Genomic DNA, 15,520 nt, shown 5'->3' with positions numbered 1-15,520 from the left:
ATATTAATTGTTATAAAAATTATGGGTAGCAATTGGTAACAAAACATCTATATTGAAAGTTCAGCATTTTCATAGTACTTGAGAACCAATCGGGTTTTATTCCATTATGGCACAATTCAGCTGAAATCTTCAATTTTCAGGTGGCCTGGCGGCATTGAAGAATCTCCAGCAATTAATTTTGGACCATAATCAGTTAATCAGCACAAAAGGTCTGTGTGAGGCACCTACCCTCATTCACCTGGACTGCTCCTTCAATCTTCTCACCCAAGTTGAAGGCATTGAGAACTGTGGCCTGCTGCAGATTCTGAAGCTGCAAGGCAATAACCTGCAGGAGGTAAAAGCTGGGGGCTATTGTGCAGGCATCTTTGTTCACGTTGCTTACCTATCCTTGTCAGCATGCTGATCATCTGCTCTTCGATTGCTGTGGGATGTGTCATGCTCTTAGGTAGCCTAACCTTATTCTTCTCTTGTTAGAGGGAGGTTTCCCAATGATACAAACAGCTAGCAGGGAAGTATTTTCTTGCTCCTAAAGTCCTTGAGAAATTGGCCCCTCAGGAATATATTTCCCTCTTTTGTTTATCTAGTCTTCCAGTTGTATTATATGACGCTGATTCTTTGTTTCAGATCTAACAAAATATTGTCGTTGCAGATGAGTAATATTTCAGGCTGATTTGATGTGTGCTGAGCCTCCAAAAGCTAATGTTTGGGCTGCAGCATTTACAACAGCAAAGTAGGAAAGGTAGTTTGCTAACAACATGTTGGCACGTCCTGAGTCTTTCATGAATCCAACAGTGGGAAACCATTCTCCATAAGCAGCAAATAACTGCATGGATAAAATAGTAAGATTGTGACTCTTGGGGCCTTGACTCTTTTCTTTCTTTCTTTCTTTTTAATTTTTTTTGCCCAATTTATATTGAATAATCAAATTAGGTAGAAAATTAGGTTAAAAAATACCACCTGATGTGCAGAGATTTTGTGTGACGGCTGTTACCTACAGGATAAGGAAATGCCACATTTACCCAAAATGGCTTTTGTTTGTATTTAGTAGTAATTAATGAAAAGTGTCTGGTAAGCATTCCATTGTTGTTTCTCTGATTTATGCTCATTTTAAACAACCATCTCTTTTCTGTTCAGCTTCCAAGACTGGAAAATCATGTTCTCCTAAGAGAACTGTATTTGGATGACAATAGCATTTCTGCTGTCAGAATGCTTTCTTTGTATTGGCTGCCTCTACTGCAGATTCTTTTGCTATCTCAAAATAGGTAAGCAGGAGACATTCTTCCGTGTAGAAAACTGATACAGAAGAATTTAATAACACAGCATTTGTCTGCAGAGTGGAATTCTCAGTGTGGTTAAAGCATCACTGTCTTTTCTAGACATTTTTTGGGAGCAAGTGGTTGGCAAGTACTGTCGTTGGCTACCTTTAGCTGAGAAAATTCGAAACAGCATTAACTAGGAAGAGTAATTTTTTTTTTCTATTAGCTGTTATGTGAACATAATTTTTTAAGCATTGTGGCATTATTAAAACCATGGTCCTTTTTTTTTTTTGGGTGGGGGTTTTTCTTTGGTTTTGTTTGTGTCTATAGCAATTGTTGCTAGAGTATGTCTGTCAAACTTCATATTTCACAGCTAGCTTATTCAAAACAGACTCTGAGGGCTATGTTAAGTGCAACTGCTAGAGTTAAAAAGGAGAAATAAAGCTATTCTTTTTCATTTTTTTAATATATATATGTCAATTTCCTCCAAACAAAGCATATTTCTTTGAGTTTATCATCCTTACGGCTCAGTTTGAAAAGGCTCGAGACGCTCCAGCGCTCTGTAATTGAGCTTTCTGTTCATTTTCTGAGCTAGTCTGTACAGCTGTGAGGTTAGAATGACCAGACATTCAGGAGTTAATTTTTTATTTCCTCACGCTCTTTTCCTCAGTTTAAATTCTGCTTTAAAAGAAGAAGAAGAAGAAAGAACAATTATTATAATTTACAATAAGAGAGGAGCACAATTCATTTTAAATGGGTCTATATTATTTTAAATGGGTCTATATTATTTTTCTATGCTGTCACCTTTTGAATAAGATTCACCTTAGCTGAACAAATAGAATATACTCTCTTACCCACGCTGTATACACTTTAAACCAATCACTCTGTTTCCCTGTTAGAGTATGCTATTTTTCTAACCATCTTCCTTGAGATTTATCCTACCCTACAAGTGCTTGCACATCTTCATTGACTGCTAGAGTAAGTGCTTGCTCATCTTCATGGACTGCTGGAGTCAAAATGACAGGCTCACATTTGAACAGACAAATCCTATCCTATGTGACATTTAATTCACAGTATCACACAGTATCACTTAGGTTGGAAAGGACCTCGAGGATCATCGAGTCCAACCTATCAACACAGACCCCATGCCTAGACTATGGCACCAAGTGCCACGTCCAATCTCCCCTTGAACGCCTCCAGGGTCGATGACTCAACCACCTCCCTGGGCAGCACATTCCAATGGCGAATGACTCGCTCGGTGAAGAATTTCCTCCTCACCTCGAGTCTAAACCTCCCCTGGCGCAGCTTGAGACTGTGTCCTCTTGTTCTGGTGCTGGTTGCCTGGGAGAAGAGACCAACCCCTTCCTGGCTACAACCACCTTTCAGGTAGTTGTAGAGGGCAATGAGGTCACCCCTGAGCCTCCTCTTCTCCAGGCTAAACAATCCCAGCTCCCTCAGCCTCTCCTCATAGGGCTTGTGTTCAAGGCCTCTCCCCAGCCTTGTTGCCCTTCTCTGGACATGCTCAAGTGTTTCAATGTCCTTCTTAAACTGAGGGGCCCAGAACTGTACACAGGACTCAAGGTGCGGCCTAACCAAAGCAGAGTACAGGGGCACAATGACCTCCCTGCTCCTGCTGGCCACACTATTCCTAATGCAGGCCAGGATGCCATTGGCCCTCCTGGCCACCTGGGCACACTGCTGGCTCATATTCAGGTGGCTGTCGATCAGCACCCCCAGGTCCCTCTGTGTTTGGGAGCTCTCCAGCCACTCCAACCCCAGCCTATAGCTCTGCATGGGATTGCTGTAGCCAAAGTGCAGCACTCGGCACTTGGACTTGTTGAATGCAACATTGTGGCTGGGAACCTGGGGGAGGAAAAGATCTGTGATGCTTCATCCTGTTCTTGTAAGGAATGTCCTTCATGGGAAATTAATATTATTTGAGTGTATGCCACCTGTATTTTTACATAACTTTTCATATTGTTTTCATATAATCTCTAATGAAGTTATATGGATGTGAACTCTTGGATGTAAATATAACAGCTCCATTTACAGAATCTAATCTTCAAGGCACTGGGCTTCTGGGGCTTTCCCCTTTTTGTTCTTTTAATAATTCTTCTGGAGTTTGGAGAAAGTGCTTCCTGCCTGTGATTAACAGGAGCCTTATTTGTTAAGTGTTAGATTCCGAATCACACAGGTTGATTTAATTCACATTCTTCACTTTGTTTTCTTCTCTTTTGTCTCTTGTCCTGTTCACCTTTTCCTGGAACATGCAATAGTGTGGCTCTATCTTCTTACAGTTTTCTTCCTTTTCCTCCAGTTTGTTGTTTTGTGTTTTTTTTTCCCTGCAGCAGCTATGCTGTGTGTAGTAAAATGATTGCAAAACTACTTGAAGACCTCACGTGCTTGCTAGGGATCGAGCAAGCTGAGGACCACTGTGCCAGGTGCAGCCTGAATGCAGCCTCTGCATCTATGTTGTGCTGGGCTGGCTGTGTAGATGTACCTGATGTCACTTGCCTGTCCCCTGATCTTACAGTTCTTAATGTCCATTACAGTGCTTATTCCACTTTTCCAGTGGCCAAGCTGAGATGCAGTGTTTGGTCCGAACTGCGCCAGGGGAAATTTAGGCTCAGGGTGAGGAGAAAGTTCTTCCCAGAGAGAGTTGTTAGCCATTGGAATGTGCTGCCCAGGGAGGTGGTGGAGTCACCGTCCCTGGAGGTATTCAAAAAGGGATTGGACGTGGCACTTGGTACCATGGTTTAGTAGTCATGAGTTCTTGGGTGACAGGTTGGACTTGATGATCTTTGAGGTCTTTTCCAACCTTATTGATTCTGTGATTCTGTGACTGGGAGAAAGCACTTCTCTTTCCATCATCAAACTGGATGTGCTGAAAATAATCACACCCCTCCTCTCCAGACAGTTCCCTTTCTTCCCTTGATAATACCTATAGCTTATCTCAAATATTTGTGACAAACAGGACAAGATAGCCTGAAATGCATATTAAAAGGCTCAAAATTCCTGGCATTTCAGTAGCCTGCCCTGTTACACTCACTTATAAGCAGCTCCATATGTGTGTGCTATACAGCGTAAGTAACTCGGTGCTCTGTGGAAGCAGTGAATGTAATGGAGTAAGCTGTTGAAAGAAAAGCTGTTTCTTTACTTTTATCCCACAGCTAGTGCAATTTTCTACATTTTTTTTTTTCCCCCCTTCAAGTGTGCACTGAGTGCCATTTCCTTTTTACTGATTGCAGGAAGCCCATATAATGCTAATGCTGTGAATCTCTATTCATTTCTAAACGTTAGGTGCTGCAAAAACAACAAAAAGAAAAGAAGCAAAAAAAATCTCACACTAATTTACAGGGGGGTTTTTATTATTATTATTATTATTATTATTATTATTATTCCTGAGATGTTTTGTCTGCATCATAAACCAGAAATTGCCAAAGATTAGACTCCCAAAATTGATTGGTTTAAACCTGTAGTCTAGCAGCAAGAAATTATAATGTAGCAGGCCGTGGTTAACTCCTTCAAGTATAAAAATGGCAGCGATTTCACCACTGTTTTTATCAAGTATTTTATTGTGGCTTTCACATACATGTACCTGGTCAATGTGCTGTTGACCAAAGCCAGTGGTGGATATCTTCTTGAGTTGCTAGCTGCAGATTTAAGACTACATAAAAAAGATCTGTGCTCTGTTTTATAGCAGCTGGAGAAAACAACTCTTACGCTACGTTCAAAAAGGCGCATTTGAGTTTTTGTTTGATGTCGTGGGTGAAGATTTCAGTGTAGGAGGGAAAAAAACCTGGCTTCTGGGACTAAAATTAATACATGTTAAGACTTCATGGGGAAGTTACATTTACATGTCATCCCACCTAATTATTTAGCTTACTAGTTAACGTCTTCTTCAGTTAAACATTCAATTTATCTGATGTTCAGTAGCCAATACTTTCTTCTGTCTTTTCTTTCCTTTTATCCCTTCTTTGTTTACAACTTCAAATTACATAAACCTACTAAATACATAAATCTACTCCTCTTCAAACTTTCTTTTAATACAGCAATAATATGGCAAATTTATTTTTGTACGATTTGTTTCCTTTTTTCTTTCCTTTTTTCTTTCCTTTTCCTTTTCCTTTTTTCTTTCCTTTTTTTCTTTCCTTTTTTCTCCTTTTTTTTGGTTTACAGCTTCAAAATCCATAAACCCACTAAATACATAAATCTATTCCTCTTAGAATTTCTCCTTTATTACAGCAATTATATGACAAAGTTCTTTTTTTACTATTTCTTGGTTTTCCTTAAGAAAACCTTAGTGCAATAAATAAAAATCCTTTTTTCACTTTTTTATTTTCCTTTCTTTTTCTTTTCCTGTTCCTTTCTCTTTTCTTTTCCTTTCTCTTTTCTTTTCCTGTCTTTTCCTTTTCCTTTCTCTTTTGCTCTTCCTTTTTTCTTTTCTTTTCTCTTTTCTGTTTCTCCTCTCCTTTTCTCCCCTCCTTTTCTCCCCTCCTTTTCTCCCCTCCTTTTCTCCTCTCCTTTTCTCTCCTCCTTTTCTCCCCTCCTTTTCTCCCCTCCTTTTCTCCTCTCCTTTTCTCCTCTCCTTTTCTCCTCTCCTTTTCTCCCCTCCTTTTCTCCCCTCCTTTTCTCCTCTCCTTTTCTCTCCTCCTTTTCTCCCCTCCTTTTCTCTCCTCCTTTTCTCCCCTCCTTTTCTCCCCTTTTCTCCCCTCCTTTTCTCCCCTCCATTTCTCCCCTCCTTTTCTCCCCTTCTTTCCTCCCCTCCTTTTCTCTCCTCCTTTTCTCCCCTTCTTTTCTCCCCTCCTTTTCTCCCCTTCTTTTCTCCCCTCTTTTTCCCTTTTCCAGAAAATGCTTTGACCACAATCAGATTCTTTCTGAACATGTTGCTTCCATGTTTTTACAACTAGATGCATGCTTTACCTAAAAGGCTTATTAGCATATATTTTCCTCCCTACTTTAATACATGTGGTATCCCTGTTTTTAACCTAGCTTTTCAGATGTAAAGATCCAGCTCACTGTCATTTCAAGCCGTCATATTGTGACAGTTTGACTGCTTTTCTGGAGTTGTCATAATAAATCCATCCCTGAATGTTGAAATAAGCCAGTCATGAGAAGCTATACTCACACATAATGGTTTTCCCCATCCCATCTTTACCAGTCTCGATCTTTTTTTGATTGCTTTCAGTAGTTCTTTGCTGGTGATAAGTTTATCTTTTAAGTATGTGGCACCATAATGCCTCCTAGGGTATTCATGAGAGAAGTGGCTGACAGAGTTCCTTCGCTGGATTTGGTTACTGCTTATAAATATAGTCAATATTGCAAACAAAAACATTGTTAGTTAGAAAGAATTAAGAAGAAATATGTGCCTTATTGGAAGATCTACATTAAGATGAAGTTTAATTCTTTTGCCTTCCTTCCTGCTAGCCTTTTGTTAACATCAATGTTAATTTTTCAGGGGGAAAGCAAATGTGCAGCAGGATTTGGACCATCCTGAGCAGGAACCGCTATTTGTGTTCAGCAAAGCAATCTTTATTTTCTCTGATGCCTACCTGCAATTCTTTTACTACTTTAAATCTTGCTTTCTGACATAATTTCTGTGGCTATTTGTGTCCTGTCCTGCTCCAGCCTTAAATGGGAGCCGAAAGAGGAAGCTATAGCTTGCTTTTTTGTGAATGTCTCTTACTTTTGTGTCTTCTTTGTAATTTATATCTCTCTTATGCCCAGGGCTAATGTGACAAGGTCAAGTAGTATTAAGTTTTCAGTAATGTCCTTTGTCTTTCTGGTTTGAATTTTCTTAGGAAAAAAATTAACAAAGAATGTCAGTAAAAGGAAAGCTATAGAATGACAGGGAAACATTTTAACTCTCATAATGCCAACAGCAGGCAGGCACACTCCAGGAGACAGTTTGTAACTCACCCCAGCATATACTGATAAAGATCCAGAGAGCTCACTCACTGTACATTAAAAAATTCTGCATTGCCTTTCACCCCTGTGCAAAGTGTGAGGTTTCTTTACCTGAATATTTCTGGATGTGTGATTCTATAATCTCAGTCCTGGATTTTGGTTTTCACAACCATACTCTTAGCTACAAATATCTACAGAATAGAACACAGAATTAACCAGGTTGGAAAAGATCTTCGAGATCATCGAGTCCAACCTATCACCCAACACCATCTCATCAACTCAACCATGGCACCAAGCGCCTCATCCAGTCTCTTCCTGAACACCTCCAGTGATGGTGACTCCCCCACCTCCCTGGGCAGCACATTCCAATGGCCAATCTCTCTTTCTGGGAAGAATTTCTTCCTAACATCCAGCCTAAACCTCCCTTGATGATATTTGTAAAAATAATCACAGAATCACAGAATGTAAGGAGTTGGAAGGTACCTCCAGAGATCATCCAGTCCAACCATGCTGCCAAGGCAAGATCACTTGGAGTAAGTCACACAGGTACACATCTAGACAGGCTTTGGAATGTCTCCAGAGGAGGAGACTCCACAAACTTTCTGGGCAGCCTGTTCCAGTGCTCCAGGTTCAGCACTCTCACTGAACCACATCAGGCTCCCCTTTGCCCAACCCTTCAGCCTGTCCAGATCTTGCTGCATGGCCACACAGCCTTCTGGTGTATCAACCAATCCCCCCAGTTTGGTATCATCAGCTAATTTGCTGAGGGAGTGCTCTATCCCTTCATCCAGGACGTTGATGAAGATGTTGAATAAGACTGCACCTAGTACTGACTGTTGGGGAACACCAATAGTTACAGATCTGCAATTGGACTCTGCACCTTTGATCACAACAGAATCACAGAATTATTGAGGCTGGAATAGACCTCTGAGATCATCAAGTCCAGCCTATGGACTTGACCGCCACATTGACCAGACCATGGCACTACGTGCCACATCCTATCTTTCCTTAAACACCTCCAGGAACAGTGACTCCACCACCAGTCCATTCCAGTCTCTAATTCCCCTTCTCATGATCCTAATATCCAACCTAAACCTTGCCTGGCACAGCTTCAGGCCATACCCTCTGGGCTTGTCACAAGTTGCCTGGGAGAAGAGCCTGACCCCCACCTGACTACAACTTCCATTCAGGTGCTTGTAGAGTGTGATAAGGTCCCCCCTTGAGCCTCCTCTTCTCCAGGTTGAACACCCCCAGCTCCCTCAGCCTTTCCTCATCAGACTTTCCCTCCAGTCCCTTCCCCACTCTTTATTCTAGTTTTTTTTTGTACCTTGATTTTATTTCTTCCCCCCTCTTTCATATTTACTATAAACCAAAATGAACTTGTTAATCTGAAGGGCAGTAATTTGGAACTAGCATGGCAGCTAACTAAACTCGTCAAGACTCATTATTAGTTGCACCAATGCAAGTTTGTGAGTAAAGAAGCTTGAATAAGACTGGACAGTGATGTTTTTATAGTTGTGATAATGCACTTCTTACCATCTAAAATCCTTTGTACAGATGAATATCAGCTCAGTTTCCATACATTTACTCTTCAGTAATCTGCACAGGAATTTTTGTCATGGCTTTGCTACTGCTTGCTACCTTATTGCATGAGAAATGCTCTCATATTTATGAAGAGCAATTCCATTAGTGTCTATATATTAAGGGAGGTTGTAGACAGGCAGAGGTTGGTCTCTTCTCCCAGGCAACCAGGACCAGAACAAGAGGACACAGTCTCAGGCTGCGCCAGGGGAGGTTTAGGCTGGAGGTTAGGAAGAAGTTCTACACAGAGAGAGTGATTGCCCATTGGAATGGGCTGCCTGGGGAGGTGGTGGAGTTGCCATCACTGGAGGTGTTCAGGAGGAGATGTGATAGGGTGCTTGGTTGCATGGTTTAGTTGATTAGGTGGTGTTGGATGACAGGTTGGACACGATGGTCTTGAGGGTCTCTTCCAACCTGGTCTGGTCTGGTCCATTCCATTCCATTCCATTCCATTCCATTCCATTCCATTCCATTCCATTCCATTCCATTCCATTCCATTCCATATAACAGGCAGTTGTTTGACACAGTCTTGCAGAAGCAGACAGAGGAAGCACTAAAATGTATCACAGGACAGTGCAGCCTTGACCTGTTGAGAAATACAAACATAATCATAGAATCATAGAATCAACAAGGTTGGAAAAGACCTCAGAGATCACCAAGTCCAACCTAATACCTATCACCTCATGACTACTAAACCATGGCTTCATGTGCCATGTCCAGTCCTTTTTTGAACACCTCCAAGGACGGGGACTCCACCACCTCCCTGGGCAGCACATTCCAATGGCCAATCACTCTTTCTGTGAAGAACGTCCTCCTCACCTTGAGCCTAATACAAGAATGTGTGCCCAGGTGGCCAAGAAGGCCAATGGCATCCTGGCATGCATCAAGAATAGTGTGGCCAGCAGCAGAAGGGAAGTCATTGTGCCCCTGTGCTCAGCACTGGTTAGGCCACACCTTGAGTACTGTGTCCAGTTCTGGGTCCCTCAGTTTAAGAAGGACAATGAGACTCTTGAACGTGTCCAGAGAAGGGCAATGAGGCTGGGGAGAGGCCTTGAGCATAAGCCCTGTGAGGAGAGGCTGAGGGAGCTGGGGTTGCTTAGCCTGGAGAAGAGGAGGCTCAGGGGTGACCTTCTTGTCTACAACTCCCTGAGGGGAGGGTGTAGCTAGGTGGGGGTTGGTCTCTTCTCCCTGGCAAGCAGCACCAGAACAAGAGGACACAGTCTCAAGCTGCACCAGGGGAATTTTAGGCTGAAGGTGAGGAGAAAGTTCTTTCTGGAGAGAGTTGTTAGCCATTGGAATGTGCTACCCAGGGAGGTGGTGGAGTCACTGTCTCTCGATGTATTTCAGAGGGGATTGGATGTGGCGCTTGGTGCCATGGTTTAGTAGTCATGAAGTGTTGGGTCACAGGCTGGACTTGACGATCTTTGAGGTCTCTTCCAACCTGGTTGATTCTGTGATTCTATGATCTATGTGTTGGGTGGAGATGAGAAACAAACTGACAAGAAGCTTAAGCAATGAGAAATGAAGAAAGAGGAAAAGCAAATTTTGTTCCTCCTCCAGAATCAAGGCCTTCTGTTAGTTTCACTTGAGTTATGGTGCCTGATGAAAAGCCAACTGAGTTGTGTAAATTTTACAAGGCTTCAAATCCTCAGAACTAGATGCCAGAAACAGAATGAAACATTTACCAGATGAAACAAAACACGGAGAAAATATTAAACACTGAGCTACTGAGAAGACTAAGAAATACTTCTAAGTTACCATTTTGGTAATCAGTTCTAGCTCCTTGGATAGCTAAATGGGAATTTTCTTCTGTAAACAAGTAAATTGTCGTGGCTAGAAAATATTCTGGTGCCTTTCTGGTTTATGAACTACTGGTTTCTTTCATTGCAAAAAAATCCAACCCTCTCTTCTGTTTTGTTCCTAGATTGACTGAGCTTGTGCCTTTAAATTCTTTGATGTCTTTGGAAAAGCTGGGTATTGAAAATAACTGCTTGGCAGGTGGGTGGTGTTAAAAGCAGAAAACCCCAATCCGAGCCTTTTATTGAAATGATAAAATTCTTTGATTCCTCCCACCTCCCCATTTAAGACACATTTATACAGAAAACAGAAGTATTTTCCAAACATGGATGTAGTACTTGATGATTTTGGTACATCACACATCATTTAGTGAGGACTAATACAGCTCTGCATTCAAATTTTCTTTCTTCCAACACTACAGACCTTAAAGGTGTCATTACATGGCTAAGAGGCTGTCATAAACTGAAGGAGTTGTCGCTCAGAGGAAATCCTCTTCTCCAGGAAAGGAGTTGGAGGTAAGAAAATAAACTGATTTGCCTAATCAAAGTAGGTGTGTGTGCATCTTCCACATCAATCAGAATGGAATGGAATGGAATGGAATGGAATGGAATGGAATGGAATGGAATGGAATGGAATGGAATGGAACGGAACAGAACGGAACAGAACAGAATAGAATAGAATAGAATAGAATAGAATAGAATAGAATAGAATAGAATAGAATAGAATAGACCAGATTGGAAGAGACCTTCAAGATCATCACGTCCAACCTACCACCCAACACCATCTAATCAACTAAACCATGGCACCAAGCACCCCATCATCAGCCAAACACTTGGTGTACGTACTGTAGCTAAATGGTACAAGTGAGGTAAATATCAACACTTCCACACATTGTAAAAGAATTATATGACAATAACAAATAAAATTCAATTCTCTATCCTCACAGGTAATCAGTGATAGAACAAGAGGGAATGGCCTCAAGCTGCCACTGGGGAGGTTTAAAGTGGACATTAGGAAGAATTTTTTCAGGGCAAGAGTGGTCAGGCACTGGAATGTGCTGCCCAGGGAGGTGGTTGAATCCCCAAACATGGATGTGTTTAAAGGTAGTTTGGATGTGGTGCTTGGGGATATAGTTCAGGGGTGAACCATGTAGAGTAGGGTTCTTGGTTGGACTTGGTGATCCTGAAGGCCTTTTCTAACCTGAATGTTTCTGTGATTCTGTGTTTAGATAATTTATGTTCACGTTTGCTGTATTAGGTTGCCTAATGCAACATCAGCGAAGTTTGGGCTACCTGTGTTTTGGACTATGTGCTGTCTGAAGAGAAAAACATTTCAAAAGATAGCTGTACTGAATACATTCTTGGATGCCTTGTTTGTTTTTTAATAAGCAGACCTATTTGCACTCCCATGTTTTCTGCACATCATTTTGTGAATAGAATTCGATGACTGTGAAAATGTTTCGAATGTCCCATTTGCATTGTTTGAATTCCCACTCTTCTACTTAAGCTAACTGTTCTTTCACTTGTAACCTTGAGGAGGGGAAAAGCTTTCTGGATTCCATTGTAACTGTAAGAACTGACACTTTAGATTGCTTGACCCAATAGAGCTTTCCTGATTAAACAAGAGATTCATTTGTCTAAAGGATTTAAGGCATGGGATACTATAAAATATGGATTTGCTGAATACAGCGTTGACCATAACTTCAGGCAATATGTTCCAGTGAACTTTACATAACCCCCTGATACCAACAGAGGAATTAGTTGTGAAATTTCCCAATTGGTTTTGTACTTTCATGTCCAGCCAGCGATAACACCAACAAAAGTGAAGTAGTAAGAAATTGCTTTTCAAAAATTAAACCCTGGGATCAGGCTGAGCACTCCTAGGGGAACGTGTTTCAATGCTGTACTGATTAATAGAGCCTCTTAAGTGACAGAATATTCACCAGGAAGTTTTCACTAAGTGAAATATTGACTCAGCCCTTCATCAGGAGAAAGCCAGCTGGAAAAACTAGTGTTGAGATCCCACGGCTCTAAGACACCATACTTCCAGCATCAATCAGCTTTGATATGGCACTTTTTAAAGGTCTCAACATCAGCTTTGGCCATTTCTCTCTGTGTGTTTAGGGACTTGTCTGCCTAAACCAATTCTTCTGTTCCAAATGTCTTTCAGACAGGATTATTCTCACATCCATGGGCAGGAGAGGAGGAGAGTTTTACATTTAAAAAGCCCTAATATTCTGTCTTATTGAACTGCATTTTGGACTGTTCTAATTCAGTCCTAGAGACTCTCTCAGATTTGAAAATTGCTATGTATTATCCGAGCTGCCTAATAGTCCTTTATTTCCCTGGGAATAGTTAAGGGAGTTCTAAAACATGGCATTTTTTTAATTATAAGGGAATGCTGAGCCTACAAGTATTTTTTTTCAAAGAGTTCTTCAGTATTAATTAAAACTATTATATATTATCTGAGCTGCCTAATAGTCCTTTACTTCACTGGGAATAGTTAAGGGAGTTCTGAAAGATGGTATTTTTTAATTATAAGGGAATGCTGAGCCTACAAGTACTTTTTCAAAGAGTTCTTAAGTGTTACTTAAACCTACATTGTAATCAAATACAGAGTTTTGGTGTATTGATTGAAATAAATTTGCAGTCTTGAAACTTCCAACAAATTTGGTCTGGTATAAGAAACAGATGAAACAAAGTGGATGAGAAGCTGAACATCAGCCTCCAGTGTGCACTTGCAGCTCAGAAAGCCCATCACATCCTGGGCTGCATCAAGAGAAACAGAGCCAGCAGGGCCAGGGAGGTGATTCTCCCCCTCTACTCCACTCTGGTGCGACCCCACCTGGAGTACTGCATCCAGTTCTGGAGCCCCTATTACAGGAAGGATCTGGAATCAATGGAATGTGTCCAGAGAAGGGCCACGAGGATGAGCAGAGGGCTGGAGCTGCTCTGCTATGAGGACAGACTGAGGGACTTGGGACTGTTCAGTCTGGAGAAGAGAAGGCTCCAAGGAGACCTTCTTGTGGCCTTCCAGTATCTGAAGGAGGCTACAAGAAAGCTGGGGAGGGATTTTTTAGTGTGTCAGGGAGTGATAGGACTGGGGGAAATGGAGCAAAACTAGAAATGGGTAGATTCAGGTTGGATGTTAGGAAGAAGCTCTTCCCCGTGAGGGTGGTGAGACACTGGAACTGGTGAAGCCTCATCCCTGGAGGTTTTGAAGGCCAGGCTGGATGTGGCTCTGAGCAGCCTGCTGTAGTGTGAGGTGTCCCTGCCCATGGCAGGAGGGTTGGAACTGGATGATCCTTGAGGACCCTTCCAACCCTAACAGTCCTATGATTCTAAGGTCACAGCACTAGATTATGTTTCACAATAGCCTAAAAGAGAAGGCACTGATGATACTGATTTATTATTTTTAATTGGTAGACACATTTCTCATACAATTTTTTTCTTACATCAGTGGCCCCAGCTGTCATAACAATGAAATGTCATCTCTGTTGTCATCTCTTTCACTGACCCAAATTCAATATTTCAAAAGTGGATTCCTTTTTTTTCCTGTCAGTCATGTCCAATACCATGTTGGTTTATCACTGAATCACAGAATCACGGAATTTCAGGGGCTGGAAGAGACCTCAAAAGGTCATCCACTCCAGCTCCCCTGCCAGAGCAGATTACATAGGAACACATCCAGGTGAGTTTTGAATACCTCCAGAGAGGCAGACTCCACAAGCCCCCTGGGCAGCCTGTTCCAGTGCTCTGTCACCCTCACAGGGAAAAAAAATCTCCTCATATTTGCATGACACTTCCTATGCCTCAACTTCCACCATTGCCCCTTGTGCTGTCATTGGGCACCACCCAGCAGAGCCTGGCTCCAGCCTCTCAGGAGGATGTGGTATATGGAAAGGGTAAAGGGAGGGAGACTGACAATGTTTAATATACTGTGCAGTTTTTAAACAAAATCAGTGTGATGTATTTTGCTCTCTACAACTACCTGAAGGGAGGTTGTAGACAGGTAGAGGTTGGTCTCTTCTCCCAGGCAGCCAGCACCAGAACAAGAGGACACAGTCTCAGGCTGCACCAGGGGAGGTTTAGGTTCGATGTTAGGAAGAAGTTCTATACAGAGAGAGTGATTGCCCATTGGAATGTGCTGCCCGGGGAGGTGGTGGAGTCACCATCACTGGAGGTGTTCAGGAGGAGACTTGATGGGGTGCTTGGTGCCATGGGTTAGTTGTTTAGGTGGGTTGGATTGGTTGATAGGTTGGATGCGATGATCTTGAAGGTCTCTCTCCTCCTCTCCTCTCCTCTCCTCTCCTCTCCTCTCCTCTCCTCTCCTCTCCTCTCCTCTTCCTCTCCTCTCCTCTCCTCTCCTCTCCTCTCCTCTCCTCTCCTCTCCTCTCCTCTCCTCTCCTCTCCTCTCCTCTCCTCTCCTCTCCTCTCCTCTCCTCTCCTCTCCTCTCCTCTCCTCTCCTCTCCTCTCCTCTCCTCTCCTCTCCTCTCCTCTCCTCTCCTCTCCTCTCCTCTCCTCTCCTCTCCTCTCCTCTCTCTCCTCTCTCCTCTCCTCTCCTCTCCTCTCCTCTCCTCTCCTCTCCTCTCCTCTCCTCTCCTCTCCTCTCCTCTCCTCTCCTCTCCTCTCCTCTCCTCTCCTCTCCTCTCCTCTCCTCTCCTCTCCTCTCCTCTCCTCTCCTCTCCTCTCCTCTCCTCTCCTCTCCTCTCCTCTCCTCTCCTCTCCTCTCCTCTCCTCTCCTCTCCTCTCCTCTCCTCTCCTCTCCTCTCCTCTCCTCTCCTCTCCTCTCCTCTCCTCTCCTCTCCTCTCCTCTCCTCTCCTCTCCTCTCCTCTCCTCTCCTCTCCTCTCCTCTCCTCTCCTCTTTTCTACTCTCTTCCTTCTGTGACTTATTTTTACTCCGATGCCTACTAATCAAGTGTATTACAGGTGCCTGTGTGCAAGTGTGACAGATTTTCCTGTTGTCATTTAAGTAGGT

The 15,520-nt window shown here is 42.6% G+C and overlaps 1 protein-coding gene across 1 annotated transcript in view; it reads left to right on the top strand.

Annotated features, from left to right (window-relative positions):
• LRRIQ1 (leucine rich repeats and IQ motif containing 1) overlaps positions 1-15,520 on the top strand; it is a 132,602-nt gene that overhangs the window by 21,963 nt on the left and 95,119 nt on the right. The window contains exons 10-13 of the mRNA XM_068160872.1: positions 141-334; positions 1,135-1,262; positions 10,669-10,742; positions 10,963-11,056. Coding sequence (XP_068016973.1) covers positions 141-334; positions 1,135-1,262; positions 10,669-10,742; positions 10,963-11,056 — 490 coding nt within the window. The remainder of the gene's footprint in view (positions 1-140; positions 335-1,134; positions 1,263-10,668; positions 10,743-10,962; positions 11,057-15,520) is intronic.

This window comes from Melanerpes formicivorus, unplaced genomic scaffold, assembly GCF_026170545.1.
Source record: "Melanerpes formicivorus ecotype bairdi unplaced genomic scaffold, bMelFor1.0.p_v2 SCAF_54, whole genome shotgun sequence".
Taxonomy (NCBI): Eukaryota; Metazoa; Chordata; class Aves; order Piciformes; family Picidae; genus Melanerpes; species Melanerpes formicivorus.
Note: the sequence above shows the minus strand (reverse complement) of the source record. Positions and strands in the feature narration are given on the sequence as shown.